The 15,050-nt window shown below is 48.1% G+C and overlaps 3 protein-coding genes across 5 annotated transcripts; 2 read left to right on the top strand and 1 right to left on the bottom strand.

Annotated features, from left to right (window-relative positions):
* Positions 1–347: 347 nt before the first annotated feature.
* Positions 348–3,651, top strand: LOC306819344 (transcription factor E3-like; the record flags this gene model as incomplete). Its single annotated transcript, XM_079373128.1, has 4 exons — positions 348–404; positions 578–653; positions 1,373–1,520; positions 1,810–3,651. Coding segments are annotated over 4 exons (653 nt in total), but the record flags the coding sequence as incomplete, so codon positions are not given.
* Positions 3,652–5,374: 1,723 nt separating this feature from the next.
* On the bottom strand, positions 5,375–8,660 carry LOC306819342 (uncharacterized protein). Of its 2 annotated transcripts, none has more exons than XM_079373124.1 (5): positions 8,597–8,660; positions 7,615–7,736; positions 7,113–7,241; positions 6,800–7,039; positions 5,375–5,706 (listed from the first exon to the last, which is right to left on the bottom strand). In XM_079373124.1, exons 2-5 carry the CDS (start codon positions 7,733–7,735, stop codon positions 5,432–5,434), a joined length of 765 nt encoding a protein of 254 aa, XP_079229250.1. In that variant the 5' UTR covers position 7,736; positions 8,597–8,660; the 3' UTR covers positions 5,375–5,431. The 2 variants fall into 2 exon arrangements, with proteins under 2 accessions (XP_079229250.1, XP_079229251.1); XM_079373125.1 differs by having other exon boundaries at positions 8,570–8,649.
* A 1,017-nt stretch (positions 8,661–9,677) lies between these two features.
* Positions 9,678–14,155, top strand: LOC306819343 (CXXC-type zinc finger protein 1-like). Of its 2 annotated transcripts, none has more exons than XM_079373127.1 (8): positions 9,678–9,863; positions 10,766–10,950; positions 11,881–11,981; positions 12,209–12,336; positions 13,098–13,253; positions 13,406–13,585; positions 13,675–13,800; positions 13,897–14,155. In XM_079373127.1, exons 1-8 carry the CDS (start codon positions 9,861–9,863, stop codon positions 14,134–14,136), a joined length of 1,119 nt encoding a protein of 372 aa, XP_079229253.1. In that variant the 5' UTR covers positions 9,678–9,860; the 3' UTR covers positions 14,137–14,155. The 2 variants fall into 2 exon arrangements, with proteins under 2 accessions (XP_079229253.1, XP_079229252.1); XM_079373126.1 differs by having other exon boundaries at positions 13,879–14,155.
* Positions 14,156–15,050: the final 895 nt, after the last annotated feature.

Below are 15,050 nucleotides of genomic sequence, written 5' to 3'. Positions count from 1 at the left end.
TTGTCCCTCGTCATCAGTTCCACTTCCTGTTCAGGGAACATGAACATCCGTTGTCCAAAATCAAAGCACATTTTCTGCTGAGTCTTGACATGAAATTGTTCACTTTCTGTACTTTGAGACATTTTTCACATCAAACTCCTTTGAAACTTTTTTAGTTTATTTTTTATTTTTGCAAAACCAACTTCAGTCCAAACGTTTTCCTAAAAACCTTAAGTCACGCCCTGGACTTGGACCAGCCAATCACAGCGCAGACTGAGTTTATCTGCAGAGCGGATGCTACAGAGGATGATGAAGACGTTGTCGTTGATCTCTGTATGATGTTGTTGTTGTTGTTGTTGTTGTTGTAGACGTGGAGGCCAAAGCGATCATCAAAGAGAGACAGAAGAAAGACAACCACAACCTGAGTGAGTGCTGCAGAATCACCTCCTCTGACATCCTGCTGTGAGCACGCCGTGATGGCGAGCTGCTGACCGTCAGCGTTTTGCTTCCTCATGTCCTGCTGCGGTTTGACTCCGACGTGTTTCCTCAGACTGTGACTCAAACTAACATCCGTGTCCGTGTCGTTGTTTTCTTTCAGTCGAGAGGAGGAGGAGGTTCAACATCAACGACCGAATCAAAGAACTCGGAGATCTCATCCCCAAATCCGGCGACGCGTCAGTACACAAATACTGCTCTTCTACTCCACAGTAATACACTGATGCTGCACACCAGCACCTTCATACTTCCCTTTAACCCGTCGCTGTGTCATCTGTGTGTTCACTCAATCAAGATGTTCTTTAAAGGAAGAATGTACGACTGTTTGATCCAGGAGGTGTCGCCTTTGAGCTCCAGCATGAAACCAAAACAAACTTCCTGCTAGGCCACGCCTCCTCCATACTGATGCCGCCGCCCTCCATACTAGGGCACGCGGCTAATAAAATTATTCTCGGCGAGTTAGCTGTTAGCTTCAATCCCCTGCGTCCTTTGGTGTTGTGTTAGCATGCTAATATTAGCGCTCTTTAGTTAGCTGTTAGCTTCAATCACCTGCGTCCTTTGGTGTTGTGTTAGCATGCTAATATTAGCGCTCTTTAGTTAGCTGTTAGCTTCAATCACAGTCACATGATGAGTCACATGTTGCACATTCTTCCTTTATTGATCTTTTTTCCTCGACCAAGACAAGCTAATTATTGATCTTTGATGATTAAAGGTCATTTGTTAACAAAAAGAGGCGGGGCTATGTACAGTGATGTGTGTGTGTGTGTGTGTGTGTGTGTGTGTGTGAACATTATTATCACCTTGCAGTGTGTTTGTAAACGGAGTAAAGACTCTCTACCTGTGCACGTTATTTGCTGAGTCTGCGCTAACGAGGCGTGGCCTGTGATTGGTTGATTAGGGAAACCAGGTGGAACAAAGGAACCATCCTGAAGGCGTCGGTGGATTACATCCGCAAACTGCAGAAAGAACAGCAGAGGGCGAGAGAGATGGAGGAGAGACAGAGGAGGCTGGAGAACACCAACCACTCCCTGCTGCTGCGCATACAGGTGAGGAGGGGGCGGGGCTTCAGACTCTGGACCAATCAGCTGTTAGTCTGGCAGGAAGCGGGGCTTGCATTATGTTATATTATTCAAACAGTTTTTACAGAATGGTTTGTTAAAGGTTGTTGTAGTTCTGAGGTCTCAATGAGTCATGGTTATTGTAGTTTTTACAGGTCTGTTTTGGTCTTAAAGGTTGTTGTAGTTCTAAGGTCTCAATGAGTCATGGTTATTGTAGTTTTTACAGGTCTGTTTTGGTGTTGAAGTTTTATTTCCTGACTTTGTGTCTCTGTTAAAGGAGTTGGAGCTTCAGGCTCGCCTCTCTTCGTCCTCCTCCTCCTCGCCTGCTCCAAACTCCTCCTCTTCCTCTCTGGACCCCCAGGCCCTGCTCTCCCCCTCACTCTCTCACCCGTTCCACCCGTCCTCCCCCTCCTCCGCCCTGGTGACCCCCCTGGGTCTGGACGCGCTGAGCTTTGTGGAGCTGGACGAGCCTCGCGGAGCGTCCGCTGTCTTCTCCCCCGACCTGATGAGCGACATGGGGCTGACGGAGCTGGGAGACATCCTGATGGAGGAGGGGGGGGGAGGGGTGATGTCGGATCCCCTGCTGTCCTGCGGAGCATCAAAGACCAGCAGCAGGAGGAGCAGCTTCAGCATGGACGAGGACCTCTGATGACGTCATCACACACAGCCATCCTATTGGCCGCCGCCGTTTTTTCTATTGGATCGATTTATTTTTTTTTATAGTCTGTGACATCACAGGAAATGACCATCCTCTAGAGTAACCACGGCAACCACTATAAACACTGGGTGATTGGCTGAACACTGAACTAACTCACAGCTGATTGGTCGATGGAGGTGCAGCAGTTAGGTGATGCACAACTCTTCCTCAAGTCACCGAAATCTGATTTTAAAACTTAGAAGAAGAAAAAGTTTTGATATTCGATCAAATATTCTGCAGCCGTCTTTCTGCGGAGTCCGATCTCATGTTTCCTTCAGCTCGCCGTCCCCCCCGAGCATGTCCGTCATTTTCCCGCCAGGTTTTCACTTTTTAAAGTTCCCAGGAAACGTCTTCCTGCTGGTTGTTTTTTATTTCACGTATTGGAGGAAAAGTTGTGCAGCACGGTTTGTCTTGAATTACAAACGACCCCGTCTGCTCCTCGCCGCCTCTCCGGGGTCGAGCTGACCGACGTCTCCGGTGGCAGACAGACTTTTTATTACTACACTTCATCATAAATGCTGAACCCCCCCCCTCTGATGTTTACTCCTCGTTAGCGATCAGGTCGATGACAACATTTGATCGTTATTATTGTCGTGTTCTGCTCGATGTTTGTATCTGAGGAAACAGAAGGGAACTTGCCATGGTCACTGTCACGATCGTCCAATCAGTGTGTTTAATTCCACCACGATCAAACCAGAGAACGCCAACCCCGCTCAGCAGATGTCTTAATGTCGTATGTTATTTCTTTTAAAGACGAACGGAGGCGGCGTTCTCTCCTCGTTCTCTGTCGCCGAGGAGCGAGCGGACAGCGTCTCCTCGGCAGCTGTTAGCTCGCTGAACGCTAGCAGCTCGCAGAATGCTAGCTGGCTCGTAACGATACCAGAATTTTTAACTTTAACGATCAACGTATAAATCAAAGCATATTGATACTTGTTAGTTACCACGGCAACAAACGAAGAAGTCCTGGACGCTCGAGGTTGGGTCATGGCGTGTTTTTATCATCAAATATTGCAGGCAAATAACTCTTGCTCAGCGGGGCGCCGGTAGCTTAGCGGTTTGCGTGTGACGCCCTTGAACAGAGGCTGCAGGCGTCCCAGGTTCGAGTTCGACCCGTGAAGGTTCGAGGCTCCTCGTAGTTTTGTTTGAAATAAACGTAGAGATGTATTATTAAAAAAAAAAAAATATTATCTGAAACATGGAGGGTTGACGATATAGGTCATGTGACTTGGTGCATGGTTGTTACCGTGGCAACAGCAGCCTTCCTCCAGGTGCTGTGAGATGAAAGGGATTTTTTTTTTATTTGTTTGTTTTTGTTGTTAAACAGTTTGTTGTTTGTTGTCTCATTTGGACGAGTTTGTTTTTATAGATTCTTTACGTGTCAGATTCAAACTTTTTATAGAGAAATAAAATCACTTAAGTCTGTTTGTTTTGTCGGCTTTGTTTTATGGCTTACTCTCTGTCTGTTACCATGGCAACAACAATAACAACCACATTTTGGTCATTGGAACAAACCCTGGAACAGTTTTATTCACACAAACGTTTCTTTAAACATTCAAACAGCACGGTGTGAATTTCACAAACTGTCCACCAGGGGGCTCGAGGCATCAATACAAACTTCACTGATGTATTTCTAATTTTACACTCGTCTCTGTGATGGATATAATTATTATAAGGAGATATATTGACTTCATATAGTCTTCCTTTTTCACTTTGATTCAGTTAAAGTTAAATTATTTTACAACTTTGTGAATATTTGACAGGTAGAAGTTATTCTGTTTCTGTCCACCAGAGGGTGCTGCGTCTGCTCATGTCTGATGTGTTTCCTCCGTGTTTAAGTTTTATCCAGAACTCAGGAACCACAAACTGATCATTTCATGATTTTATTAATAAGTACACTCATCAGTTTGAACAGCAGGGGGCAGCACCGGATAAAGAGCAGCGTTATACTCTCGTGAAACGGGACGTTTGAAGCGAATGTGGATTCATCCGCTGCTGGAAATAGTCCCGACATAAACACACAGCCTATCGCGCCTGCTTCACGTGGAGGAAGACATTCAGAGCCTCAGACACAAACAGGAAGTCAGGAGGTCGAACATGTGGAAGGATGCTGGATGTCAAAATGTTCAACTTCAAATAACTTTATTGATTGAGGTTTGTTTGATTAAAAAAAAAAATTATTATTGAAGTTAATACCAAAGAGATCCTGACCTGATTACATGAACCCTGCGACCCCACAGAGGACCCTGAACCTCAGCTTTAACACTGTTTAGGGATCAGTGTGTTTTTGGGCCACGATGTGACGAAAACGATGGAAAAATCAGACTGTTTTTCTGTTTCAGCTCTGTGTGTGTGTGTGTGTGTGTGTGTGTGTGTGTGTGTGTCTCTCTCTTTCTTTGATGTTGGCCGTCCTGGAGGTCAGAGGTCAGGTGGCGTTGTCATTTCAGTGATTTCCGGCTTCCTGTTTTGGATGTCCTGTCGAGTCAAGTAACTCCAACTCCAACACAACAGACACTTCCTGTCTCTGCAGGATCCACTTCCTGCGCCGCCTGGCCCCGCCCCTCCTGAGCTGTCAATCACAGAGATTCCACAGAGACGAGGCGGAGTGAGGGAGAGATGATTTTATTTCTTCTGCGTTATAACACGACCATCGTTTAGAGGAAGGTTATAAACAGACGGCACGCCTTTATTCATCCGCTGCCGAAAATAGTCCCCGATAAAAAAACATATTTCCTCCCGTTTGTTTGAGAACTACAAATAAAGGGAAGAGACAAGGTCGTTTAAAGGTCAAACCAGCCTTTATTTATCCCATGTGTGCTGGACCCCTGCGGCGTGACCACGAACCTCAGCGCTCAGGAGACACACGGAGGACACACGTTGTGTACATGTCATCAAACATCACGCCACATGTACGTGAGACGTCACCCGTTGGTTTCTTAAGAGGCGTTCTGAAGCCTCACAATGGCGGCAGCCATATTGGAAATTCTGACTCTAACTAAGTTAAACGCAGGGTCGATCATTTTCCAAAAAACGAGGATAATTTATAAAGTAGAATTATCTCATTTCTTCTGGACTCAGTCCGGTCCAGAACCAGAACTCTCTGACCGTTGGTGTTGATGCTCCGCCTGAAGCGCGTTCAGATGAGCTTCAGTCTTCCAACACTTATCTCTGACGTGGTCATGTAGTCCGTCTCTGATTGGCTGCTCTATGAGGGGAAGCAGATGGAGCAGCACTCCAGACACACCTCCAAGCAGTCGGACGAGCCGCAGCAGTTCTCCAGAATCCCACAATCCAGCACGGCCTGGCACGCCTCCTCCGTGCAGGCCGCCTCCCCCATCGCCTCCACGCAGCAGCAGCAGCCAACGGCAGAGTCGCAACAGCAGACCCCGCCCATTCCACACGCCAGACACGCCCCCAACGCCGAACACATGGACAGCAGCTCACAGTACAGACAGCCCAGGAGACACTGAATGCAACAGTCTGTAAAAAAAGCAGAACAGACAGGAGACAGTGAACGCATCATTCTGTGGAGAGACAGAACAGACAGGAGACAGTGAACGCATCATTCTGTGGAGAAACAGAACAGACATGAGACAGTGAACGCATCATTCTGTGGAGAGACAGAACAGACATGAGACAGTGAACGCATCATTCTGTGGAGAAACAGAACAGACAGGAGACAGTGAACGCATCATTCTGTGGAGAGACAGTGAACGCATCATTCTGTGGAGAGACAGAACAGACAGGAGACAGTGAACGCATCATTCTGTGGAGAAACAGAACAGACATGAGACAGTGAACGCATCATTCTGTGGAGAAACAGAACAGACAGGAGACAGTGAACGCATCATTCTGTGGAGAGACAGTGAACGCATCATTCTGTGGAGAGACAGAACAGACAGGAGACAGTGAACGCATCATTCTGTGGAGAGACAGAACAGACAGGAGACAGTGAACGCATCATTCTGTGGAGAAACAGAACAGACAGGAGACAGTGAACGCATCATTCTGTGGAGAGACAGAACAGACAGGAGACAGTGAACGCATCATTCTGTGGAGAGACAGAACAGACAGGAGACAGTGAACGCATCATTCTGTGGAGAGACAGAACAGACAGGAGACAGTGAACGCATCATTCTGTGGAGAGACAGAACAGACATGAGACAGTGAACGCATCATTCTGTGGAGAGACAGAACAGACATGAGACAGAACAGACAGGAGACAGTGAACGCATCATTCCTTGGGTGTAAAAAAACCCACCAACCGACGCTGGGCGAGGTCATCAGTGTGTGTGTGCGTGTGTGTTTGTGTATGAGCGTGTGTGTTCAGGCGAGATAAGCAGAGCGCCATGTTGAAGGTGTTCGACTGATATGAGGCGGCTGTCTGACAGTTTCTGCTTCCTGTCAGACAGAAATACTCGCCCGCCCGCCCGCCCGCACGCCCGCCTGTCTGTAGCTCCTCCCTCTTTAAGTTTCAAAACTTAAAAACAATAAACCTTCAGATGTAATGACTTCTTCCCTCTAGCGCCCCCTCTGGACAAACATCACACTGACATTAAAATGATCTGCTTACCGTCTCCAGCGACCTCCTTAATGTGGGCGGCGTCTGTCTTGACGGAGGCGTGGCTTTTAGTGGAGGACAGACGCTTCTGATTGGAGTTTGGACGATGATGACGATGATGATGATGATGATGATGAAGGCTGCAGTTGTGTCTGTTACAGGTGGGCGAGCGAGCGGGACCAGGATGAGAGGTGAGGGAGGAAGATGGAGGAGCGCAGACGGGGGGAGGAGACGCTGATGAGGCGTCCACACCTGAGAGACAAAAAGATGACATCAGCGATGACATCACAGTGTAAACACCTGAGGCTCAGGTGGACGCCACTACCTTTCTGTTTGTGCTGAGCGGAGGCGGGCAGGAGGCGAGAGACGTCGTTGGTGGAGGAGCTGTCAATCAAAGAGTCATCACTGCTGTCCGGGTCCTCTGCCCTATCCAAGAGAGGGGGCGGAGCCTCGTCTGCAGGAAGAGGTGAGAAAACATCAGCGCACAGGTATGAAACTGGGACCATCTGAGGAGCCAATGAGCACGCCCCGGGTCAGAGCCGAGCGTCAGGCGCCACCGTCCATCCCGACTGTTTACGAGACGATCGCATGAGACGGTTTGTTTTGTTCTGCGTCCTGACAGGAAGTGGTGCCTGTAAGTCTCAGCTTCGGGCGCAACAGAAACAGGAAGTGGTGGAACAGCATCCTCCTCAGGATGTGGATCCAGATGTGGAGACGAGTCGTGACGTCTTTGACCCCTCTCAGGTCACGAGCGCTTTACGTGATGTCATCAACGATACGCCACGTCACGCTCTCACAGGAAACAGACACTTCACCTGTTGTCTCACCTGCACCATGGTGTGGGAGCGTCCCATTGGCTGTTGGCTGGCTGGAAATGCATTCTGATTGGTTCTTACTGGCTCCGCCTTCAGGGACGTCAGAGCCGTTACAGTGTGATGTCACATCCATCCTGACAATAAACAAGAGTCATTAAAATAACCACACACACACACACACACACACACACACACATTATTTAAATGTTTTGTTTGTTTGTTTTGGTTTAATTTTGACCTTTGGGCTGTGACCTGTGACCTTTGGGCTGTGACCTGTGACCTTTGAGATCAGGATCAGATTGTATTTGTACTTGTTGGTCGATTTGTTTGCATCCATCATAACTCACAGATTACACAGATCACTTTGATCACTCTGTCTGAATCCAGACCTCTACAGGGATTTTATTTTTATTTATTTCATGCACTTAAAACAAACAAACAAAATTGATAGAATGTGAAAAAACAGACAGATGAGTTAATAGAAAAAAGTCTTTTGAAAGAGAGAAGCCAGTTAAACCCAAAGGGGGGTTTAACTGGGGGGGGGGGGGGGGGGGGGGGGGGGGGGGGGGCTCGTGAGTGTCTAACGGGATAATCTAACGGGTGGATTAAAGTAGTCCGGATCCTACTTATAAATTTTGAACCCGGATAGAAAGAACAGGATTTGTTTGACCTGATTTTATCCGATCCTGTTTTTTTTGTTGTTTTTTTGTTTTTTTGTAAACAACCGAATTTCCAGATCGGAGCCAACGGAGAGGATTCATCCCGGAGGATGACTTCAGACCAACCGGGAGATCTGAGCTCATACAGTTTGATAATATTATGAATTAAACTGAACTGAACTTCTTTAATACAGATCATGCATTAGATAAATAAATAAATCTAAATCTGTGTTAGTTTTATCAGTTCACTCAAATATGAGTTTAATTCTTCATATTTAAAATCAAACACACCAATCAATCAAACACACCGTGTTATAGTTTCAAAGTGTCCTCACCTTCTTTCTCTTCTCTTCGTGTGTTTGTTCTCTCTCTCTCTCTTCAGTCTGTTTCTGCCTTTGAATTTATTTCAATAACAGTCCGCCGTTGTGTTGGGAGCGCGCGCATGCGTATCACCGCCTCCTCCTCGGTTTCCTTTGCAACGTGCGCGCACACAGATAATGTTAAAAAAAGTTCTGCATGTTGGAAATATACCTCCATGTATCAATGCTGCCGCCTGCTGGACTCACTGCAAACTGCAACTGAAAACATCCTGCAGAGAGCTGCTCAAACTAGGATCAATGTTGGAGATGAAACATGGAGAGAGGTTAGAACGCAGAAAGCTTTACAGACCCATGCAGAGCTGGCTAAACACTGAAGCTACAGTGTCCACCACATGCAGAGCTGGCTAAACACTGAAGCTACAGTGTCCACCACATGCAGAGCTGGCTAAACACTGAAGCTACAGTGTCCACCACATGCAGAGCTGGCTAAACACTGAAGCTACAGTGTCCACCACATGCAGAGCTGGCTAAACACTGAAGCTACAGTGTCTCTACATGCAGAGCTGGCTAAACACTGAAGCTACAGTGTCTCTACATGCAGAGCTGGCTAAACACTGAAGCTACAGTGTCCACCACATGCAGAGCTGGCTAAACACTGAAGCTACAGTGTCCACCACATGCAGAGCTGGCTAAACACTGAAGCTACAGTGTCCACCACATGCAGAGCTGGCTAAACACTGAAGCTACAGTGTCCACCACATGCAGAGCTGGCTAAACACTGAAGCTACAGTGTCCACCACATGCTGACCTGTGTGAGAGGAGGGGGGGAGACAGCTCTCTGTGATGATTAGAGTTTAGACTGCAGTACCCATTTTGAACACTAGGGTGTCAGCGTTAATAGTGTACATACTGGTCCTTTAATGATCAGAATTGCAGTTCATGAAGTGAATTGATTTTCACCTCGTTGTAAATATTTTGTTATACTTTGTCAAACATGTTGTATGAAGAGTTTCTTTCAACAGTTCCGTCTCCGTCCTGCAGGGGTCGCTGCTCTCTGAGCGCTGCTGCTGCTGCTTCATTCCACACAGAAGAAGAAAAGGGAGCAGACTAGAGAAGGAGGAGGAGGAGGAGGAGAGGAGGAGGAGAAACAAAGGCAGCTGTGCAGATTTGAACAAACGTGAAAAATGAGAGAAATGCAAACGATGATCCGGTGAGGACTCAACAGACGGACGCTTTCTTCTTCTTCTTCTTCTCTGTGTGAGGGAGCGACACATTCATCATGGTGAGCGTGCATGTTTACAAACGCACACGCGCGCGCACGCACACACACAGACACAGGCGGACAGATGATGCACAGCTGGATTAAATGTGCAGCATCACAAACAGCAGACGATCGTGAAAGGGTGAAAGAGTGAGCAGAAAGTGTGCAGCTCATCTGGAGCTGATTTACCAGGAGGGCTGGGATGATCACATCTGCTCTGCAGGCACACACACACACACACACACACACACACACACACACACACACACACGTATTCAGTGTTTATCAGAGGAAGACATATTTGACTTTAAAATAGGAATTCAAATCTTCACTGTACTTTGAATCTAAAGTTTCTGTTGTTCTTGGACTCTCGTGATTCCGTTTTAATCCTAAAACCTGATCAGGTCTCAGACTACAAACCTGCAGCTGGACTTTAAATACTGTGCACGTGTCCCTGTGAGATAATAAAATAAAACAAATACAGAGCAGCTGATGATGTGAGGACATCAGTATCGGCTCATTTTAACGCAGCTTTGTGCCGATGCTACTGGCGCCCCCTGCAGGATCAGACATGCATTACTTCCTCTTCAGTTTAGTGACCAAGTGTTTGATTGGTGCATTTCAGGGATCGACTTGGTAAATGTTTAGATTTATATCTATCACTACAGATCGTTTCCTGTTTGAATCCACGGCAACACAAATCAAAGTCTGGAGTTTTTATTTGTATTTGAACGATTAGAAACGTTTAATCAGCCTGTTTCAGCTCTGCGCTTCCTACAGGCGTTTATCCGTACATGTTTGTTACCACGGCAACAGAAACAGAAGTCCTTAGACAGTCCTGAAGAAGAATCAAACTCCTGTTTAAACTGCTCAGGTTGGTCCCTCTCTCTGATTGGTTGAGAACTAACTCTTGGTCATTTCAGTCTGAGGAGCCTGCAGCTGCAGAGCGAGGCACGCAGGAGGAGGAGGAGGAGAAGGAGGAGAAGGAGAAGAGAGGAGGACCAGGAAGAGGAGAAGGAGGTGACAAGGGAGGAGGAAGAGGGCTGAAGCCCCCCGACGGTCCCGTGTACTGTGTCTGCAGGAGACCCGACATCAACTGCTTCATGATGTAAAGAAACCAGCGAGATTCATGAGGCTGCAAATGAAACATCCACACACTGCTCACCTGTCTGTCTCTGTCTGTCTCTGTCTGTCTCTACCTGTCTGTCTCTGTCTGTCTCTGTCTGTCTGTCTGTCCCTGTCTGTCTGTCTCTACCTGTCTGTCTCTGTCTGTCTGTCTCTGTCTGTCTCTACCTGTCTGTCTCTACCTGTCTGTCTCTGTCTGTCTGTCTCTGTCTGTCTGTCTCTACCTGTCTGTCTCTGTCTGTCTCTACCTGTCTGTCTCTGTCTGTCTCTGTCTGTCTGTCTCTGTCTGTCTCTGTCTCTACCTGTCTGTCTCTGTCTGTCTGTCTCTACCTGTCTGTCTGTCTCTGTCTGTCTCTACCTGTCTGTCTCTACCTGTCTGTCTCTGTCTGTCTGTCTCTACCTGTCTGTCTCTGTCTGTCTCTACCTGTCTGTCTCTGTCTGTCTCTGTCTCTACCTGTCTGTCTCTGTCTCTCTCTACCTGTCTGTCTCTGTCTGTCTGTCTCTACCTGTCTGTCTCTGTCTGTCTCTGTCTCTACCTGTCTGTCTCTGTCTGTCTCTACCTGTCTGTCTCTACCTGTCTGTCTCTACCTGTCTGTCTGTCTCTGTCTGTCTCTGTCTGTCTGTCTCTACCTGTCTGTCTCTGTCTGTCTCTGTCTCTACCTGTCTGTCTGTCTGTCTGTCTCTACCTGTCTGTCTCTACCTGTCTGTCTCTACCTGTCTGTCTGTCTCTGTCTGTCTGTCTCTACCTGTCTGTCTCTGTCTGTCTCTGTCTCTACCTGTCTGTCTCTACCTGTCTGTCTGTCTCTGTCTGTCTCTGTCTCTACCTGTCTGTCTTTACCTGTCTGTCTGTCTCTGTCTGTCTCTACCTGTCTGTCTCTACCTGTCTGTCTCTACCTGTCTGTCTGTGTTTCAGAGGGTGCGACAGCTGCACCGAGTGGTTTCACGGCGACTGTATCGGAGTGTCAGAGCGAGCGTCCAAGTTGATCAAAGTGTGGTACTGTCCATCCTGCAGAGGTCAGTGCACACCTGAATCCTCCGAGTCAATGACTGTCTGTGCATCACCCAGCCACGATTCATCCGCCACTCAAAATAGTCCTCTCACAGTGTTCGATTTCTTCTTCGTTTGTTTGATCAAAACTACAGACAACGCGGCTTCAAGGAGCGTCTGAGGGGCCGTGTGTGTCTTCGGTGTTAGCTGTTAGCTGAGCGTTAGCGTTAGCGTGTGCTGTGTGTGTGTGCAGATGTCGACCCGTCCTTGGAGATCAAATATCGTCCAAAGAAGACGAAGGAGAAGGAGTCAGAGGCAGAGAGGGACGGAGACGGGAGCTCCACCCCCCAGCCCAAGACTGACAGGAGGCGGGCCGCACAGGTAACCTAGCAACTCAACTGACAGGAGGCGGGGCTAACGGGTAACCTAGCAGCTCCACTGACAGGAGGGGGGGCTAACGGGTAACCTAGCAGCTCCACTGACAGGAGGCGGGGCTAACGGGTAACCTAGCAGCTCCACTGACAGGAGGCGGGGCTAACGGGTAACCTAGCAGCTCACCTGACAGGAGGCGGGGCTAACGGGTAACCTAGCAGCTCACCTGACAGGAGGCGGGGCTAACGGGTAACCTAGCAGCTCACCTGACAGGAGGCGGGGCTAACGGGTAACCTAGCAGCTCACCTGACAGGAGGCGGGGCTAAGGGGTAACCTAGCAGCTCACCTGACAGGAGGCGGGGCTAACGGGTAACCTAGCAGCTCACCTGACAGGAGGCGGGGCTAAGGGGTAACCTAGCAGCTCACCTGACAGGAGGCGGGGCTAACGGGTAACCTATCAGCTCAACTGACAGGAGGCGGGGCTAACGGGTAACCTAGCAGCTCACCTGACAGGAGGCGGGGCTAACGGGTAACCTAGCATCTCACCTGACAGGAGGCGGGGCTAACGGGTAACCTAGCAGCTCACCTGACAGGAGGCGGGGCTAACGGGTAACCTAGCAGCTCACCTGACAGGAGGCGGGGCTAACGGGTAACCTAGCAGCTCGGTGTATGTTTCAGAGTGTGACGTGATATGATGATTTGTTTCAGGACACGCTGTGAAATATTGCGTGTGTTCAGTGTGATGTCCTTCCCGTCCGTCTCTGTGTCAGATCAAGCGCTCGGCGAGGATGTGTGGCGAGTGTGACGCCTGTCTGAGGACGGAGGATTGCGCCCAGTGTGACTTCTGTAAAGACATGAAGAAGTTCGGCGGTCCGAATAAAATCAGACAGAAGTGTCGGCTCAGACAGTGCGAGGTCCGAGCGCGGGTGAGTCAAACTGTTAAACTTAACCACGTGACGGTTCACTGCTCGCCGCAGAGGGTCGTGACCTCTGGTCGAGAGAGAGAGAGAGAGAGAGAGAGAACAGATTGATTGACATCTCAGTAAAATTGATTAGTGACTCGGATGTCGTTGAGCAGAAGATGCTTCGTGTCAAAGACGAGGAGATTGCCCGCAGCAGCAGGGGGCGGGTCCTCACCAGGAAAGGGGCGGGGCATCAGACAGAGGAGGAAGATGACGATGAGGAGGAAGATGGCGTGTTCAGCGAGAGCGAGCTGGAGCTGTACGAGCAGTACAAAGCTGCTGGATACAGAGACCTGGTCAGTGTGTGGGAGGGGCTTAGGACCAATCAGGGGCTTCCTATTGGGCGACATCACGTCCTGTGGTGTGATGCGTCTTCCTGTTGCAGGTGTGGCACAGCGAGGAGGAGGAAGAGGAGGAGGAGGAAGAGGAGGACGCTCAGTCGGCCTCTCTGAGGAAGAAGGCGGTGAAAGTGAAACACGTGAAGAGACGAGAGAAGAAGCCTGAGAAGAAGGTGACGATGGTTTGACCTTACAGCTGATGATGTCACTGATGATGTCACTGATGATGTCACTGATGATGTCACTGATAGACCTGTGCTGTGACGCAGAAGCCTGCTCCTGCTCCTGCTCCTGCTCCTGCTCCCAAAGAAGAGGTGAAGCCTCGCCGCCACAAAGCCAAGCAGCGCCACAAGGAGCGCGTGCGGCACAGCGAGCGAGGAGGGGAGGGCGGGGCAAAGGAAGTGAGCGGAGCGTTGAGGCAATGTTTGGGACCAGGATGTGTCCAACCGGCGAGGTCCAACTCCAAGTACTGCTCCGAGGACTGCGGCATGAAGCTCGCCGCCAAGTGAGTCAAGTACACAACAAGTACACAACAAGTCAACAAGTACACAACTAGTACACAACAAGTACACAACAAGTACACAACAAGTCAACAAGTACACAACAAGTACACAACAAGTACACAACAAGTACACAACAAGTACACAACAAGTCAACAAGTACACAACAAGTACACAACAAGTACACAAGTCAACAAGTACACAACAAGTACACAACAAGTACACAAGTCAACAAGTACACAACAAGTACACAAGTCAACAAGTACACAACAAGTACACAACAAGTCAACAAGTACACAACAAGTACACAACAAGTACACAACAAGTACACAAGTCAACAAGTACACAACAAGTACACAACAAGTACACAACAAGTCAACAAGTACACAACAAGTACACAACAAGTACACAAGTCAACAAGTACACAACTAGTACACAACAAGTACACAACAAGTACACAACAAGTCAACAAGTACACAACAAGTACACAACAAGTACACAACAAGTCAACAAGTACACAACAAGTACACAACACGTACACAACAAGTACACAACAAGTCAACAAGTACACAACAAGTACACAACAAGTACACAAGTCAACAAGTACACAACAAGTACACAACAAGTACACAACAAGTACACAACAAGTACACAACAAGTCAACAAGTACACAACAAGTACACAACAAGTACACAACAAGTACACAACAAGTCAACAAGTACACAACAAGTACACAACAAGTACACAACAAGTACACAAGTCAACAAGTACACAACAAGTACACAACAAGCACACAACAAGTACACAAAACAAGTCAACAAGTACACAACAAGTACACAACAAGTACACAACAAGTACACAACAAGACAACAAGTACACAACAAGACAACAAGTACACAACAAGTACACAACAAGTACACAAC

Source organism: Symphodus melops (assembly GCF_947650265.1).
Source record: "Symphodus melops genome assembly, contig: scaffold_470, whole genome shotgun sequence".
NCBI classification, from domain to species: Eukaryota; Metazoa; Chordata; class Actinopteri; order Labriformes; family Labridae; genus Symphodus; species Symphodus melops.
Note: the sequence above shows the minus strand (reverse complement) of the source record. Positions and strands in the feature narration are given on the sequence as shown.

Bases quoted from the DNA above. Each gene is read 5' to 3' on its own strand.
- LOC306819342 (XM_079373124.1), bottom strand. From the start codon at position 7,735: ATGGATGTGACATCACACTGTAACGGCTCTGACGTCCCTGAAGGCGGA. The intron at 7,040-7,112 runs GTAGTGGCGTCC...TTTGTCTCTCAG, and splicing joins CGCTCAGCACAAACAGAAAG to GTGTGGACGCCTCATCAGCG. The intron at 5,707-6,799 runs GTAAGCAGATCA...CTTTTTTTACAG, and splicing joins TAAGGAGGTCGCTGGAGACG to ACTGTTGCATTCAGTGTCTC.
- LOC306819343 (XM_079373126.1), top strand. The intron at 13,586-13,674 runs GTCAGTGTGTGG...TTCCTGTTGCAG, and splicing joins CTGCTGGATACAGAGACCTG to GTGTGGCACAGCGAGGAGGA. The intron at 13,801-13,878 runs GTGACGATGGTT...TGTCACTGATAG, and splicing joins AGAAGAAGCCTGAGAAGAAG to ACCTGTGCTGTGACGCAGAA.